Below are 14,539 nucleotides of genomic sequence, written 5' to 3'. Positions count from 1 at the left end.
AAAAAGGCACCAAGCGCTCTTGTGCCCCAGTCAGCAACTCGCCCAGCTGCCTGCAGGGCTAGCCCAGCCCCTGGCAGCATCGGCAGCTCGGCCTCCAACCCTTCCCAGTATCCCAAATTCCATCCCCAGTATCCCGAATTCCATGCCCAGGGTCCCAAATTCCATCCCCAGTATCCCGAGTTCCATGCCCAGTATCCCAAATTCCATCCCCAGCGTCCCGAGTTCCATCCCCAGTATCCCCAGTTCCATCCCCAGAGTCCCAAATTCCATGCCCAGTGTCCCCAGTTCCATCCCCAGAGTCCCAAATTCCATGCCCAGTGTCCCCAGTTCCATCCCCAGAGTCCCAAATTCCATCCCCAGCGTCCCAAGTTCCATAACCAGAGTCCCAAGTTCCATCCCCAGCGTCCCAAATTCCATCCCCAGCATCCCAAATTCTGTGCCCAGCAGGGGAAGAAGCGGAAGGGGAAAGGAGAAAGGCTGTGACAGGAAGATGGGTGTTGGGAGGAGTGTGTTAATCCCCACCTGGGCACCAGGTGGGCTCTCGGTGGTGAGTTTTGGTGAAACATTTTGGCAGGGGATGCCAGGCAGTGCCATGCAGGGCTGGCTGGTGTCACCAGCACGACATATCCAGGTGTTCCCCGGGTCACCTCTGCCCACCGTGGAGATCCTGGGTGTTTTTCTGTTCCCAGGACATGCCAGGAAAGCTCTGGCTGCAGCCCAACTTCCCAGCCCCATAAAGCAGGGCGGGCCGGGGACGCTGCGCTGATCGAAACCGAGTCACTCCTCACCTGCCGCAGCCACCACCTACGTGGTGTTCTCCGGCCCCAGATGTTCCTGCTGGCAGGGGAAGGGGGAGTTTGGGAAGGGCGGTGAGGCAGTGCTGAGCTCAGGGGGTCTCTGGGGGTCTCTGGATGGGGATGGATGTTGGGAGAGCTGCTGAGCTTGGGGTTACTTGTGCCCCCCGTGCCCCTCATTCCTGGGTTTTCCCCAGGTGTATCCTGGGGTCTCCTACCCTTCGGGATGCCAGACCAGCCCTGGAGACATCACCACCCCGATCCTTGCGTTTTCCAGCTCCCTGGCTCGCTGCATGTCTTGGGAGCACAGCTGAGAACCAGCAGAGCAGCCAAGGTGGGGAACCTCCACCATTTCCCACCCGTTTTCCCCCATCCCAGGCAGCCCCAGACCTTCTCCCGGCTCTCATCCTCCCCTTCCACCAGGGCTGAGCCCTCGGGAGTCTCCCCACTTGCCCTGGGCCAGCTCGGGGAGCTCAGACGAGCCCGGGCAGCCTGGAGCGCCTTTGCCTCCTGCGCCGACAGCCTGAGGTTGCACAACGCGTGGGGGTGAAGCACAATCCATCTCCGCGGATCGAAATAACCCCTTTCTTTCCCAACCGGGTTCTGCAATGTCCCCTGCCCGGCAGGCCACGGCAGGAGGGACTCCAGAAAGGGAAGCAGAGCCTCGATTTCCAGGCTAAAAATACCGATTGCGCTTCCAAAATAATCTCGGTTCAATGATCTCGGAGCTGAAATTCCCCGGTGATTCGGTCTGAGTCTTTGGAATGATGAATTTAAGGGAATTTAGGGGGCTGGACAGCAGAAAGAGCTCGCTGGGGAGGATGAATCTCTTTTTCCTGCTGCTGTTTAGTGTAAATCATAGAGTAGTCCCCATCACTCTCACCTTTGGTTGGTTCTGCTCAACAATATGCAAATTTATGCTGAGTGGGGCCCGCTGGGACTGAGCTGTGAAGTTATTGACTGCTCTCAGAATGAGCTGTTAGTCATAAAAACCTTGTCAGGGCAATTTGGGTGTTGTTGGGGCTCTGAAAGGACCAGGGCTGAGACTTCTGGCGTTATTTTTCCAAATCAGAGAGGCATAAAGTGCAACCTCTGTAATTCTGAATTACTAAAAACTTCTGGGCTGAACTGTCAGGTGCTGCTTGAGGGTTGTGCCTCTCCTCGGGTGAACTTTTGCCGAGTTTCACTGCGGATCGAGCGGGTTTTGGAAATGAAAGGGAAGGAAAGGCTGGTCTTGAAGACAAGGGGCATAAATGAAAGGGAAAGAGAAAACCCCAGAGGTGAGTGAGATGCGCTGTGAAACCTCCTAGCTTCAGAGGGTGCCAAAAATAACCTCTCTGCAAGCGGGGTTACGAATGTCCCCGGCCGCTGGGCTCGGTGTGTAACTCCCCGGAGCTGTTTTGGTATCATAAAAGCGAGCAAAATAACTCAGCAAAAGCACATCCCTGCCCACCCGCGTTTCGGTGTTCGCCTCGCTGCACCCGCTGACCCCAGAGACGCCGCGGCTGCAGCTGAGCAGCTCCTCCTCACCCCGGCACCGGGCAGGGCTTCGCTCTGAGTCCGAACTGATTTCTTCCTTGGAAAAGAGAAGTGTAATTCAGTGGTTGGAGAATCCCCCGCGCTCTGGATTTCCTGGAAAAGCAGCTGTTCCCTCGCCGAGGAGCCGCGGCCAGGCAGCTGTCTGCTCCCCCGCTGGCAGCGAGGGAACCTCGGGGTCTCGCTGGGCTTTGGGACAGGATTGGAAGCGCCTGAGCACAGGCACTGCTTTGGCTCTGAGCTTGGTTCCGTTTCTTGCTTTGTGGTTCCGTTTCTTGCTTTGTGGTGCTCTGTTCCGCCGGTCACTGCGTGGGGATGTTCCCTCTGTCCACAGCTCATCCCGGGGGATGTTCCCGCTGTCCTGTGCTCATCCCGGGGGATGTTCCCGCTGTCCTGTGCTCATCCCGGGGGATGCTCCTGCTTTCCTGTGCTCATCCCGCGGGATGCTCCCTCTGTTCTGTGCTCATCCCGCTGTCCTGTGCTCATCCCGCTGTCCTGTGCTCATCCCGGGGGATGTTCCCACTGTCCTCACCCTATCCCATGGGATGTTCCCTCTGTCCGGTGCTCATCCCGCTGTCCTGTGGTCATCCCGAGGGATGCTCCTGCTGTCCTCACCTCATCCCAAGGGATGTTTCTGCTGTCCTGTGCTCATCCCAGGGGATGTTCCCTCTGTCCTGTGCTCATCCCGCTGTCCTCACCTCATCCCGGGGGATATTCCTGCTGTCTTCATCTCATCCCGGGGGATGTTCCCTCCGTCTTGTGCTCATCCCGCTGTCCTGTGCTCATCCCGGGGGATGTTCCCTCTGTCCTCATCTCATCCCGGGGGATGCTCCCTCTGTTCTGTGCTCATCCCGCTGTCCTGTGCTCATCCCGCTGTCCTGTACTCATCCCAGGGGATGTTCCCTCTGTCCACTGCTCATCCTGCGGGATGTTCCCGCTGTCCTGTGCTCATCCCCGGGGATGTTCCCACTGTCCGGTGCTCATCCCGAGGGACGTTCCCTCCGTCCTGTGCTCAGCTCATCCCGCGGGATGTTCCCTCTGTCCTATCCTCATCCCAGGGGATGTTCCTGCTGTCCGGTGCTCATCCCGCTGTCCTGTGCTCATCCCATGGGATATTCCCTCTGTCCTGTGCTCATCCCGGGGGATGTTCCCTCCGTCCTGTGCTCAGCTCATCCACCAGGATGTTCCCGCTGTCCTCACCTCATCCCATGGGATGTTCCCTCTGTCCTGTGCTCATCCCGTGGGATCTTCCCGCTGTCCTGTGCTCATCCCGTGGGATGTTCCCGCTGTCCTGTGCTGATCCCGAGGGATGTCCCCACTGTCCTGTGCTCATCCCGCAGGATTCTCCCTCTATCCTCACCTCATCCCGCGGGATTCTCCCTCTCCCCTGCCCCTGGCTCAGCCCTTCTCGCCCCGGTGCAGTGGCACTGCCCCATCCCGGTGCCCCGGGCGATGGAGGATCCCGGGCAGGGAGCAGGACACCGGGAACCGGCAGGTGCCAGGTGGAACCACTCTCTGCACGGAGCTCTCCCCAGATTCGGCCGTTCTGCCGCTCCTTCCCCAGCCCTTTGGTGGCTCCGCCATCACCCGGGACGGAGCGCTCGGGGTCACGTTTGGCATCCAGCGAGCAGCACTCATTCCCGCTGCCCGGGTCTCTCCAGCCGCTGCCACTCGCCGCTCCGTGTCCCGTAACGCGCCGCCCGCCCCCGGCCCGTCCGGTCCCGGCCCGTCCCGGGGGCGGAGCGGCACCGCCCGCAGCTCCCGCCGGGGCCGCCCCGCTCCGCCCGCCCGGGCCCGCCCGGTTCCGGAGCGGCGGCGCAGGTGGAGCCCAAGCCCGCGGAGTCCCCGCGCGGCCCGGCCGGGGCCACCCCCGCTCCGCCGCCCCCGCCCAAGGACGCTCCTGCAGCGCCTCGGTCGCCGCCGCCAGCCCGAGGTAGGCACCGGGACGAGGGGACACGGGGACACCGGGGGGCGGCCGCTCCACCGCGGCCGGGGGCAGTCGCGGGTGTGTGACCCCCGGGGGTTGGAGGGTCCCTGTCCCTTCCCCGGGTCCCGGCACGGCTCCGTTCCCCGCAGGAGGGAGCAGCCGCCCCTCCGAGGGGCTCCTGTCGCCCCCTCCCCGGGTGTTGCAGCCCCCCGGGCTGGCAGGCTCCTCTCGAGGGCTGCACTAGGAGCGGGGAGCGCGGTGGGCTGACGCGGGGCGTCCGTGCCGAGGGTGTTGAAGCTCCAGCCGGGGCTGGCTGGGGTGTCGGTGACCCCGCATCGAGGGACAGCCGCTGGCAGGGCTGTCACCCCCGGTACCGGAGGTGCTGTGCCGGTGCCAGGGCGAGCACCGGGGGATGGCGACTCGCCGAGCAGCTGATCCAGCCCGGAGAAGCTCGTGTCCCGTGGAATGGGTGCGTGAGCCTGTGGGGCTCAGCCTGGACAAGCTGCCCGAGCTGAGGGAGAGAGTTCAGCCTCACCAGTCCCAGACTCACCGGGTCCACGGAGACCCGCGGCTGCCTTGGAGAGCCAGTGCTCAGATGTGGCAAAGCCGAGCCTGTGGTTTGCTGGAATGTTTTTGTGCTAATCCCGTTGCCTTTCCCTTCGGAAGGCCGGCGGCGCCTGCAGGGAGCGGGGCTGACAGGGCAGAGCAGCAGCAGCGCCGCTGGGTTCGCCCTCCTCGGTCTGTTTGCTGCAGAGACACCTCTGTCCCCCCAAATACCTCGTGGAGAAAAGAGCTGCGGATGCCCCAAACACCCTGGATCCGTCGGGCAGCGCCACGAGCCGGCTCAGCCCGCAAATCTGTGCGCCGGCCAAGGTTTGCCCTGCGCTGGCAATCCCAGAAAGCAGCTTCCCACACCCTTTTTTTCCACGGTAAAGGTGTTATCTGTGGTCTGGAGGTGTTACGAGGCTTTGCTGAGTAATGGGATGTTGGGAGACTCCTGCGGAGGAGGTGTGGGATGTGCTGGACTCGGTTCTAGCAGCAGAGCTGAGGTGTCACTCGGGGAGAGCGAGGGAAGCCAGTGGCCGGAGGGTTTGGATTCTGCGTTTTCCCGACAGGACGAGCTGTGAGTGGTCCTGGCCCGGATTTGTTCCAGCAGACGGAGCTCGGGGAGGATGGGGGGTTGTGGGCTCTGCTCCGAGGGTCCGGATGCGATGCCTCTGACCAGATGTTTCAGGGATTCAGAGGGTTCCAGCCTGAAATCTCAGCCTTTCTCAGGAGATCTCCGGCGCTTCCTGGTTTGCAGCGAGGGTCGGAGGATTTCAGCACTTCCTACTCGCTGCCTGATGTGAGCAGGAAGTGGGAGAGTGAAAATGGCAGCAGAGGCTCTCGCAGTGGGGCTGGAAGCTCGGCAGGGAGCGGGTGGGGTGGCAGGGAGGTGACACCTGTCCTGAGCAGGGTGCTGAGCCCTTCAGATGTGTCCTTTGGGAAGGGACAGGTCCCGGGGTCAGGGCTGGTCCCGGTGTGAGTTTGGGCAGCGCAGCAGGGATGGAGGTGAGCGCGGACAGGTAATGGGAGTGTCTCCTGCAGTTATTAAATGGCTTCATTGGGAACCTCCCCGGGGCAGGGAGAGGCTTTGGCTGGGCGCTGCCTGCTGTCCTGGGCGCCTCGGATGGGGCAGAGGCGTTTCCATGCCACACCGTGGAGCAGCAGAGAGAGAAACTCGCTGTCCTCCCGAGGCTGTGGGCCTGGATTTGTGTTCAGATTTGGGGAATTCAGGTGGCTGCAGCAGGAGTGGCTCTGGTTTTGTGCTCACGCTTGGCTGGCAGGGGATTGGAGTCAAAACCCAGGTTCCATCAGGGGCTGCAGGCTGGTGGCTCAAAGTCCTCTGAGGCTCTGGAGGTGCGAGTGGCCACATCGATGGCTTTGGGATGCTTGAAGCCAAAATTTTCCCCCACCGTGGGACGCTGGGATAGGAACAATTCTGGGGAAGCTGAAAAGGCAGTGCTGCAAAACTCTGAACCATTTAGAAGCTGTTGAAAGAAAAATGAGGTTTGAAAACATCAGTTGTAAGGAGACCTTGTATGTTTGGAGTCTGCGGCTCAGATTTTCAGGCTTTTTCCTGTTCCAGGAGTGGGACACAATGGCATACGTGCTTTTTCAGCGAGTCTGGGAAATCCTGCAATCATGGATTTAACAGCTGGGACCTTGAGGAGGGGAAAAAACAAACAAGTGTGTTGGCAACGCTCCGAAACGAGGCAGCTCCTTCTGCCCCGCTGCCCGACTCCGGCAGGGGAGGTGGCGAATCTCCTCTTCCATCTCTGGTTCAGACATCAAACCCGGGTTGTTCTGATCTGATTTATTGCCTTTTGATCTCCATCCAGCCCCGTCGCTGCTCTCTGGGACAGCGCAGGAGGGAGGTGAGTCAGGCTGGAGCTGAGCTGAGTCCTTGCCGGTGTCTGTGTCTCATTGCCCTGCTATGCTCCCCGAGGGCAGGAATGCATCCGTCCCGTTCAGGCTCTGCCGGCTCCCCATTAACAGCTTCCCTGCTGACTGGCGTGTCCCTGCCGAGCTGCCGAGGGGACAGAAAGGCAGAGCAGAGTGCCCTGCCCGTCCCCAGTGGGCTCGTGTCACCCTCGGGCATCCCCCGGTGACCGCCTGGCACGGCCGGTCCTTCCCTGCGGCTCTGGTTGCCCTAAAAATACCTCGGCAAGCCCTGCTGGGAGCAGCCCCGCAGCCTGGGGATGTTTTCCTGCCTTTGTTGGTGGTGTCTTCACACGCAGGGTTTGTTTCTGGTCACCCCACGCCACCTCCTCGGACCGGCTGCTCTGCTCAGGTGTCTTTCCCGAGGGGCAGGGCTGGGCTTGGGGTACCTTAGGGACAATTCTGTCGCTCAGAGAAGGTCTGAATTGACACATTTGCCGTTTGATGGTGTCACGAAGCTTTTGACGGGCTGTCCAGAGTTCAGGGGTGTGCAGTGCTGGTAAACGTTCACTTTTCAGCAGCAAAAAAACGGGTTTTGTTCAGCCAAGCCGAGGAAATTTAGGAGAGCAGCGCTGGCCTGCTGAATGCAGAAGAGAGATTTGTTTTCTCTCTGTGTCTTGGAGAGCTCTGTCCTGCCTCGAAACTGCCTTCCCGATATAGCAGCAGTTGCTAACTCTGAATGAATGCGCTGAATTCCGGCAGCGCCGAGCGCATTCGGCCGCTGGGGTTGGAGTTTGGGCAGAGCCAGGAGGCCTGGGTGGCACTGTCCCAGCCACTTGTCACACTATAAATAGCAAACGGAGCCCAAGCGCCCGTTGGACTGGGTTTGGAGATTTCCCAGACTCACCTCGGAGGGGGAATTGGTGCCAAGGCGGCTCAGCGCCGATGAGGTGGCAGAGCTGTGGGTGTCACACGTCCTTGTCACCGCGGTGCCTCTTGGGCAACGTCTGAGGATGCTGAGGAAAGAGCCTTGAGTCAGTGCCACGCTGTCACCCTCCAGCAGGGAGGGGACATCCTCAGGGTTGGTCTCCTTGGAGGTCCTGGCCCCACAGAAGGGCTGGAGGGAGGCAGTGGCTGTCTGTCCCATTGGACTCCTGCACACATCCAGCCTGCTTTTGGATTTGTCTCCCCAAAACCTAAAATTTCAGCCTCTCCGTGTTCAAGCCCAGCTGCCTCAGTGTGCTGGTGGAAGGATCAGGATGGTGTTTGTGGGGTTTTCCTCGGGGTCTGGCTGCCCTGCCCCTCAGCACGGTGACAAACCAGCCCTGTCGCCCACATCCATCAGGCTCTGTCCCACGATGGTGTCCAGGAGCAGGAACGGTGCCAGCAGGAGGATTGGCTCCTCCACAGGGCTGCTGGATCAAAACACAGCTCACACCAGAGCAAAACAAACCCCGCTGAGCGTCGGCACGCTCTGTGCTGGAAAGGTGACACCGAAGGCAGGGAGCAGCAGGACAGAGGTGCAGGAGCTGGGGGAAGAGCTGGGAACTGGGGGTGGCTCAGGAAAGCCTCATTTCCCTTGGTGGAGAGAATTTTTACGTGTGTGGGGTGTCCCCATCAGCGGTGGGAACCTGTCGCTGTTGAGCCGCTAGCGGAGAAAGGACCCGGGTTCTCAGTGTGGCAAGAAAAGCGAGATTTATTATTTTGATTCCAACTTCTATAGACTTTTCAGAGGTCACCCAGATTGGTCAGTCAGAAACCTCCCCCTAGGCCCGACTGGCCAGGCCTGAACTGTCCAAATCTCGAGACGCTATTTCAATAACATCCAAACTTTATCTTTGTTTGGAGAAAGTTCTCATGGGAAAGACCTGTGCTAGCCACAGGAACCCAGAACATCTTCTCCTAATTTCTCCCTAATTAGCACTGCAGATTCTGTCACTGCTTCCCTGCGTCCTCCCCTGCTTCACTTGCTGCTCTGAAAGAAAGCAGCATCTCCAAGGAACCTCTGGAGCATCCTGAAGTCCTGGAATTGCCTCGGATTTCAGCCCCAGGGAGGAGGAATCCGGGGAGGATGCTGCGGGAAGGAGTCAGGACGTGGCGCTGGATCGTTTTTCTGGGGATGTTCTCCAGCCTGCAGGGAGGGAGGACCTCCCAGGGAAGGAGGATCTCTGGTGGAAGGAGGATCTCTGGTGGAAGGAGGATCTCTGGTGGAAGGAGGATCTCTTACGCAAGGCAGAGGAAAACTGTTGATGCTGAGGCTGCTTTTTCAAAAGCCGCTGTTGCGTAAGGGGAGCCTTGGGCAGCACAGAAAATGTGGAGAACTTCCTTGCAGTGCTGGAGACAAAGCCAGGATTGCTCTCTCGATTTCTCCCTTCCTTCGTGCTTTCCTGAACTTCGAGGCTTATGTAAATCCTCCAGGTTTGCCCAGGGCTCGGTGCACTGATGGTAACTCTCACACGTAGCCCGGGGGTGCAACTTCCACGTGAAAATTGTGTTTTCTGCTCCTGCCTCGGCCTTTTTGCTCCATCCAGGTGCCTCCAGCAACTCTTTCAGGTTGTCTTCAGTGGCTGCAGGGTGGGAATGTCACCACAGAGGTGGGACTGTCCCCCTGCTCCCTCCTTAGTCCCTTGCCTTTCTCACTCACGGGTTTTGCTGCATCCTTCCTGTCACCTGTGTGTCACTCCTGTTCCTCTGGACTCTCTGTCCTGCTCCTGGGGCCGTGGCACGTGGATGTCACAGGCTGGTGGCACCACGGAGCTCCTGGATGCAGGATCTTCTCCTGGGCTCCTCTCCTGCCTCCTGCTGATCTCAGCATCATCCCCACCTCACCCTTTTCCCTCCTCCAAGGCTCCACCAACCCCTCGCTGCAGGGGTGGATGCAGAGCGGAGGTGGCAGTGTCCCAGCGAGTGTCCCCATGCCAAGGGACAGTCCCTGCCATGCTGCTGGGTTTGTCTGGGTCCCTGTCACCTGCTGGCACGGGGACAGCAGCGCTGGGATAATGGAACTGCGCACGAAGCAGATCCGAGGCTTGTGATGGTTATTCAGTTTTTGCAAGCTGGGTTTAGCTGAAAGGCCTCAGCTGGCTGTCGCTGTCTGGGTGAGGCTGGAATTGGAGGTGTTGTGTTCCCTGAGTTTTGGAGGATGTTTTCAGAGCAGGCGAAGCTGTTTGGGGAATTCTGTTATTTCATAGAATTGTGGGATGGATTAGGCTGGGAGGTGCCTTAAAGCCCATCCAGTGTCACCTCCTGCCATGGCAGGGACACCTCCCACTGTCCCAGGCTGCTCCAAGCTCTGTCCAGCCTGGCCTTGGACATTCCAGGGAGCCACAGCTTCTTTGGGAAATCCATTCCAGGGCCTCCCCACCCTCCCGGGGAGGAATTTCTCCCTAATTAGCACTCTAGACTCTGTGTCACTCTGCCGGTGACTTACTCCTGACAAAAAACCCGGGAGAAAGCACATTTCTGGGATGGGAGTGAGCTGGCAGAGCACGCTGGCATCACGAGTATTCAAATGCAGCTGCTGACAGGATGGACACGCTGTGAGCTGGCAGGGGCTGGTTTCAGGTGCTGAGTTTGGATCTCCAGAAACTGCGGCTGGTGTGTTTGTTTTCTCGGTATCTATGGGCTCAAATCAAACCCGCTCCCAGAATCGCCATTTCGATTTGCCTGCGTTAATCTGAGCGTCGGTTGTTAACCAGGACCAGACCGTTCCTCCCCACATCTGGTGGCTGGGTGCAATCCCAGCCCTTCCTTCCTTCCAGGGTGAGCACAGCCAGGAGCTGTGAGGTCTGCTCGGGCAGAGCTGGTGTTTGGGATTTGGGCTTTGGGGTGCCTCGGTCCTGTCGGCTCCCTTTGAGGCTCCTTTGGCCACAGCAGGATCTCTGCAATTCCTGCTCCGCAGAGGTGCCTGGGCAGGCTGAACCTGCGGCAGCAGGCTGGGCTCGGTGTGGGCAGCAGGAGGTGGTTTGTGCTGGGGTTTGGCTGCAGCCCAGCGCGGGGAAGCCGTGGCCACACCGGGCTGCAGCTCTGCACTTCCTGGTGGGCTCAGCCTGGCGATGCTCGGGGTCTTTTGGGGTCGGCACTGCCCGCTCGGGGTCGCGGTGCTGCAGACACGCCGTGCTTTGGGGTCGGATGGGGATGGAGGTGGCCTTGGGGACTGTCACAGCCTCCTCCTCGCCCCACAGGCGCTCCCAGCAGCCCTACCTGCTGCTGCCCGAGTCTCTCTCGGTGAGGTGAGAGTTGTTGTGCACAGTTTCCTCTTTTATATCCTCTTATGTCACGCAGCCCCGGCGGCTGAGCGCGCCCGAAATAGCTGCCAATCCCCGGAGGTTTCACTTCAAGGTCTCTATTCTTGGCTCGCCGGCGTTACTCAGTCATGAGCTCAGGGACCGCGGCGTGAGGACCAGCGAGTGGCGAGTGCCATGCAGGGCTCCTGCCGGCCCGGCGTGGCTCCGAGAGGCTGCTGTGGGCACAGCCCAGCCGGGCAGCAGCAGAGCCGTGGGCTCTGAGCGACCCACGCGTGTGCGGCTGTGGAATAATCGCTGCCGGAGCCGCTGCGTTCCCGGCGGAGCCAGAGCCGCTCCGCGACGGGATGACTCAGTTCTGAGACTCTCCTCCGTGGCCTCCGTCGCGTCTGACCCAGCTCGGCACGGCTCGGATGCTCTCCCCGCTGCGCCCAGGGCCGGGTGGGCGGCAGGGATGAAGCAGAAGTGAACGTGGGATGAGGAGCCGCGGCTTCCCGGGAGCGGAACTCGCTGGATGTTCTCAGGGCGCTGCGCTGGGGTTGGAGATCTCCACCGCGCTGGTGATGTTCAGCCCATCCTGTAAGTGCCTCTGCCCTCCCTGGGGGTTTTCTCCTTCCCCGGTGGGGCTGGGGGAAGCTGGGCGGGGAATATCCTTGGGGATGCACGGAGAGGGAGCTCTGGGTTTGCTGCTGGGCCGGGGATGGAGCTCCTGCCGGTGTCCGGTGGGCACAGCCAGCACCAGGGTGGGCACAGCCACCACCAAGGTGGGCACAGCCACCACCAGGGTGGGCACAGCCCACCAGGGCAGGCTCAGAGCGCTGAGGGTTGATGTCCTGGGCGAGGGTCCCAGCTCGGGGGCTTTGAGCAGCCTTGGAGCCGCAGGAGGGGAGGGACAGCGTCAGTCCCGCTGCACCAGCAGACACAGGACTGGCTCCTTTGTCATGTGCATTTTTTGGCTGTTTCAGAGCAAACTCGAGCTGCCGACCAGCTCTGCTCAGAGCTGGGGAAGGCACTGCCTGGCTGGACGCAGGGGAACCCATGGGTGGTGCTTCGGCAGGACTTTGGCTAATTTTGAGGGTGCTTTTTGGGAGGAGCCTCATTTCCCAGACTTCAATTCCTTTAACATTTTCATATTGTGTCTGACTCCAGACACAAAAAACCTCCAGGTGAGGAGGATTTCCACCCCGGAAATCATGCCCAGCATGGCAGGCTTGGGGCACACACTGGATCCTGCACCTGGGGGATCTATGGGATGGGAAAAAACCGATCCTGAGTGAATTAATTTCAATTCCTTTAACATTTTCGTATTGTGTCTGACTCCAGACACAAAACCCTCCAGATCAGGAGGATTTCCACCCTGGAATGGGTCATGCCCAGCATGCCAGGCTTGAGGCACAGACAGGATCCTTCACCTGGGGGATTTATAGGATGGGAAAAAACCCCCATCCTGGGTGTGGAAGGTGCTGTCTCAAATTCTGAGGGCTCTGGCTGAGCTGGGAGGCTCTGTAGGTGGGGTTGCTGGGGAGGGAGTGTTGTGTTCCGAGCTCGCATCCTGCCTACGCTGCGGGGAACGATCACGTGCCAGCGAGGCCCTTTGTCCTGCGCCTCGCTGCTTTTTTTTCAAAATTTATTTTTAGGTGCTCTCTGGCTTCCTCTTCCTCCCGCGCCGCGCTGCACTCCCTCTTTCTAACCCCCTCTTCTAGGATTGCTTTCTGAGCAGTCAGTTCCTCCTTAAAGCCATTTTTTGCAGCCTTTGTCTGCTCCTGGGAGCCGGCCCAGCTCAGCATTAGCAGCTGCTGGCTCCTCTGGGTAAGCAAGAGCAAATAAAGGTTTGCACTGAATGAATCACTTGAGCCTTATCTGTCGTTCCCCAGTCGGGACAGCTGTGCAACTTCTGCTGGAGTGCCTGGAGGGCATGGAGGCTCCTTGGAAGGCTGTTCCTGCCGGTGGCCAGCCCTGCTGGGTTTGTGCTGCTGATCCCAGGGTTGTCCTTTCTGAGCTTTATCCCACGCTTGGTTATGAAGCTCCACTCTGGAATGAATCCCTTTTCCGTAAAGATTGGATTCACTTGGTTGTTATGGCCTCGTGGATGTTTTGGGTGGTTTGGTCGCCGGGAGAAAATGCAGAAGTGTCGTGGTGGGAGCCACATCCTGGTGGGATGCTGGTGGTGGTGGGATCCTGTTTTTGGTGGGATTCTGGTCATGGTGGGATCCTGGTTTTGGTGGAATTCTGGTTGTGGTGGGATCCTGGTCATGGTGGGATTCTCATCATGGTGGAGTCCTCACTGTGGTGGGATCCTGGTTGTGGTGGGATCCTGGTCGTGGTGGGATCCTGGTTGTGGTAGGATTCTGGTCATGGTGGGATTCTGGTTGTGATGGGATCCTGGTTGTGGTGGGGTCCTGGTCACGGTGGGATGCTGGTGGTGGTGGGATCCTGGTTGTGGTGGGATCCTGGTCGTGGTGGGATTCTGGTCGTGGTGGGATTCTGGTTATGGTGGAATTCTGGTCGTGGTGGGATCCTGGTTGTGGTGGGATTCTGGTTGTGGTGGGATCCTGGTTGTGGTGGGATCCTGGTTGTGGTGGGATCCTGGTTTTGGTGGGATTCTGGTTATGGTGGGATTCTGGTCGTGGTGGGATCCTGGTCGTGGTGGGATCCTGGTCATGGTGGGATCCTGGTAGTGGTAGAATTCTGGTCATGGTGGGATTCTCATCATGGTGGGATCCTCGTTGTGGTGGGATCCTGGTTGTGATGGGATCCTGGTTGTGGTGGGACCTGGTTGTGGTAGAATTCTGGTCATGGTGGGATTCTCATCATGGTGGAATCCTCTCTGTGGTGGGATTCTGGTTGTGCTGGGATCGTGGTGATGGTGGGATTCTCATCGTGGAATCCTGGTCATGGTGGGATTCTCATCGTGGTGGAATCCTCGCTGTGGTGGGATCCTGGTCGTGGTGGGATCCTGGTCACTGTGGGATCCTGGTCATGGTGGGATCCTGGTCACAGTGGGATTCTCCTCATGGTGGGACCCACATTATGGTGGGACCCACATTGTGGTGGGATCCTCGTGGTGGATGAGCTCTGAAGGCAGCCAGGGTTTGTGGGGTGAGCTCCTGGCATCCCCTGGGCTGTGGGACAGTGTGGCTCTGAGGAGCTGTGGTGTGGCTTTGCTGGTTTAAGAGGCAGGATTTGCAGATAAGTGCCCTTAGTTGGTTTTATAACAGAAATGTGGGAGAAGGGAGGGGACAGCAGATAAAGCCTTGGGCTCATGCCTGGGAAATTTTTAATTTGACACCAAGGTGAGGAGCTGAGCAGAGCTCAGGTTGCACCCTGGGCACAGAGGGTTCCTGAGGGACACCCCAACAGTCCCCAAAATCCTGGATCCATCACCCCTTCCCTCCTCCTGCCTGTTCTGGGCAGCTCTGTGTGTCCCATGCTGGGCTGAGCCAACAGCCTGCACAAGGCTGGGCTGGAACCTGCTTTTCTTGTATGGCAGAGCAGCTCTCAGCCACTCTGCCTTTTACCACGAGTGTGCCCAGCCAGGGCTTGGCTTTTCCACCCTCAAATCATTTTTTTAGCCGTTGGTTGGACGGGGCAAAAGTCCTGCTGGGTTTGTCCAGGCA

General features: G+C 59.4%; 1 protein-coding gene and 1 long non-coding RNA gene across 6 annotated transcripts in view; both read left to right on the top strand.

Moving 5' to 3' along the window:
* HDAC7 (histone deacetylase 7) overlaps positions 1 to 14,539 on the top strand; it is a 70,582-nt gene that overhangs the window by 17,504 nt on the left and 38,539 nt on the right. The window contains exon 1 of one of the 5 annotated variants that reach the window (XM_085041174.1): positions 4,115 to 4,263. The exons of 3 other annotated variants lie outside the window; for them this stretch is intronic. Coding sequence is in view for 1 of the 2 variants with exons in the window: in XM_085041167.1 (XP_084897293.1) it covers positions 11,399 to 11,501 (103 nt within the window). In the remaining variant the exon portion in view is untranslated. Of the gene's footprint in view, positions 1 to 4,114; positions 4,264 to 11,023; positions 11,502 to 14,539 lie in introns of those variants that run through there. One more of the 5 variants, XM_085041167.1, reaches the window with a different exon arrangement.
* LOC146425812 (uncharacterized) lies at positions 11,512 to 12,767 on the top strand. Its single transcript, XR_014846372.1, has 2 exons — positions 11,512 to 11,644; positions 11,687 to 12,767. It is a non-coding gene; the product is annotated as an uncharacterized LOC146425812 (long non-coding RNA).

The sequence above is a fragment of the Lichenostomus cassidix genome, chromosome 29, assembly GCF_008360975.1.
Source record: "Lichenostomus cassidix isolate B80296 chromosome 29, HeHo_3.0, whole genome shotgun sequence".
In the NCBI taxonomy this organism is placed as follows: domain Eukaryota; kingdom Metazoa; phylum Chordata; class Aves; order Passeriformes; family Meliphagidae; genus Lichenostomus; species Lichenostomus cassidix.
Note: the sequence above shows the minus strand (reverse complement) of the source record. Positions and strands in the feature narration are given on the sequence as shown.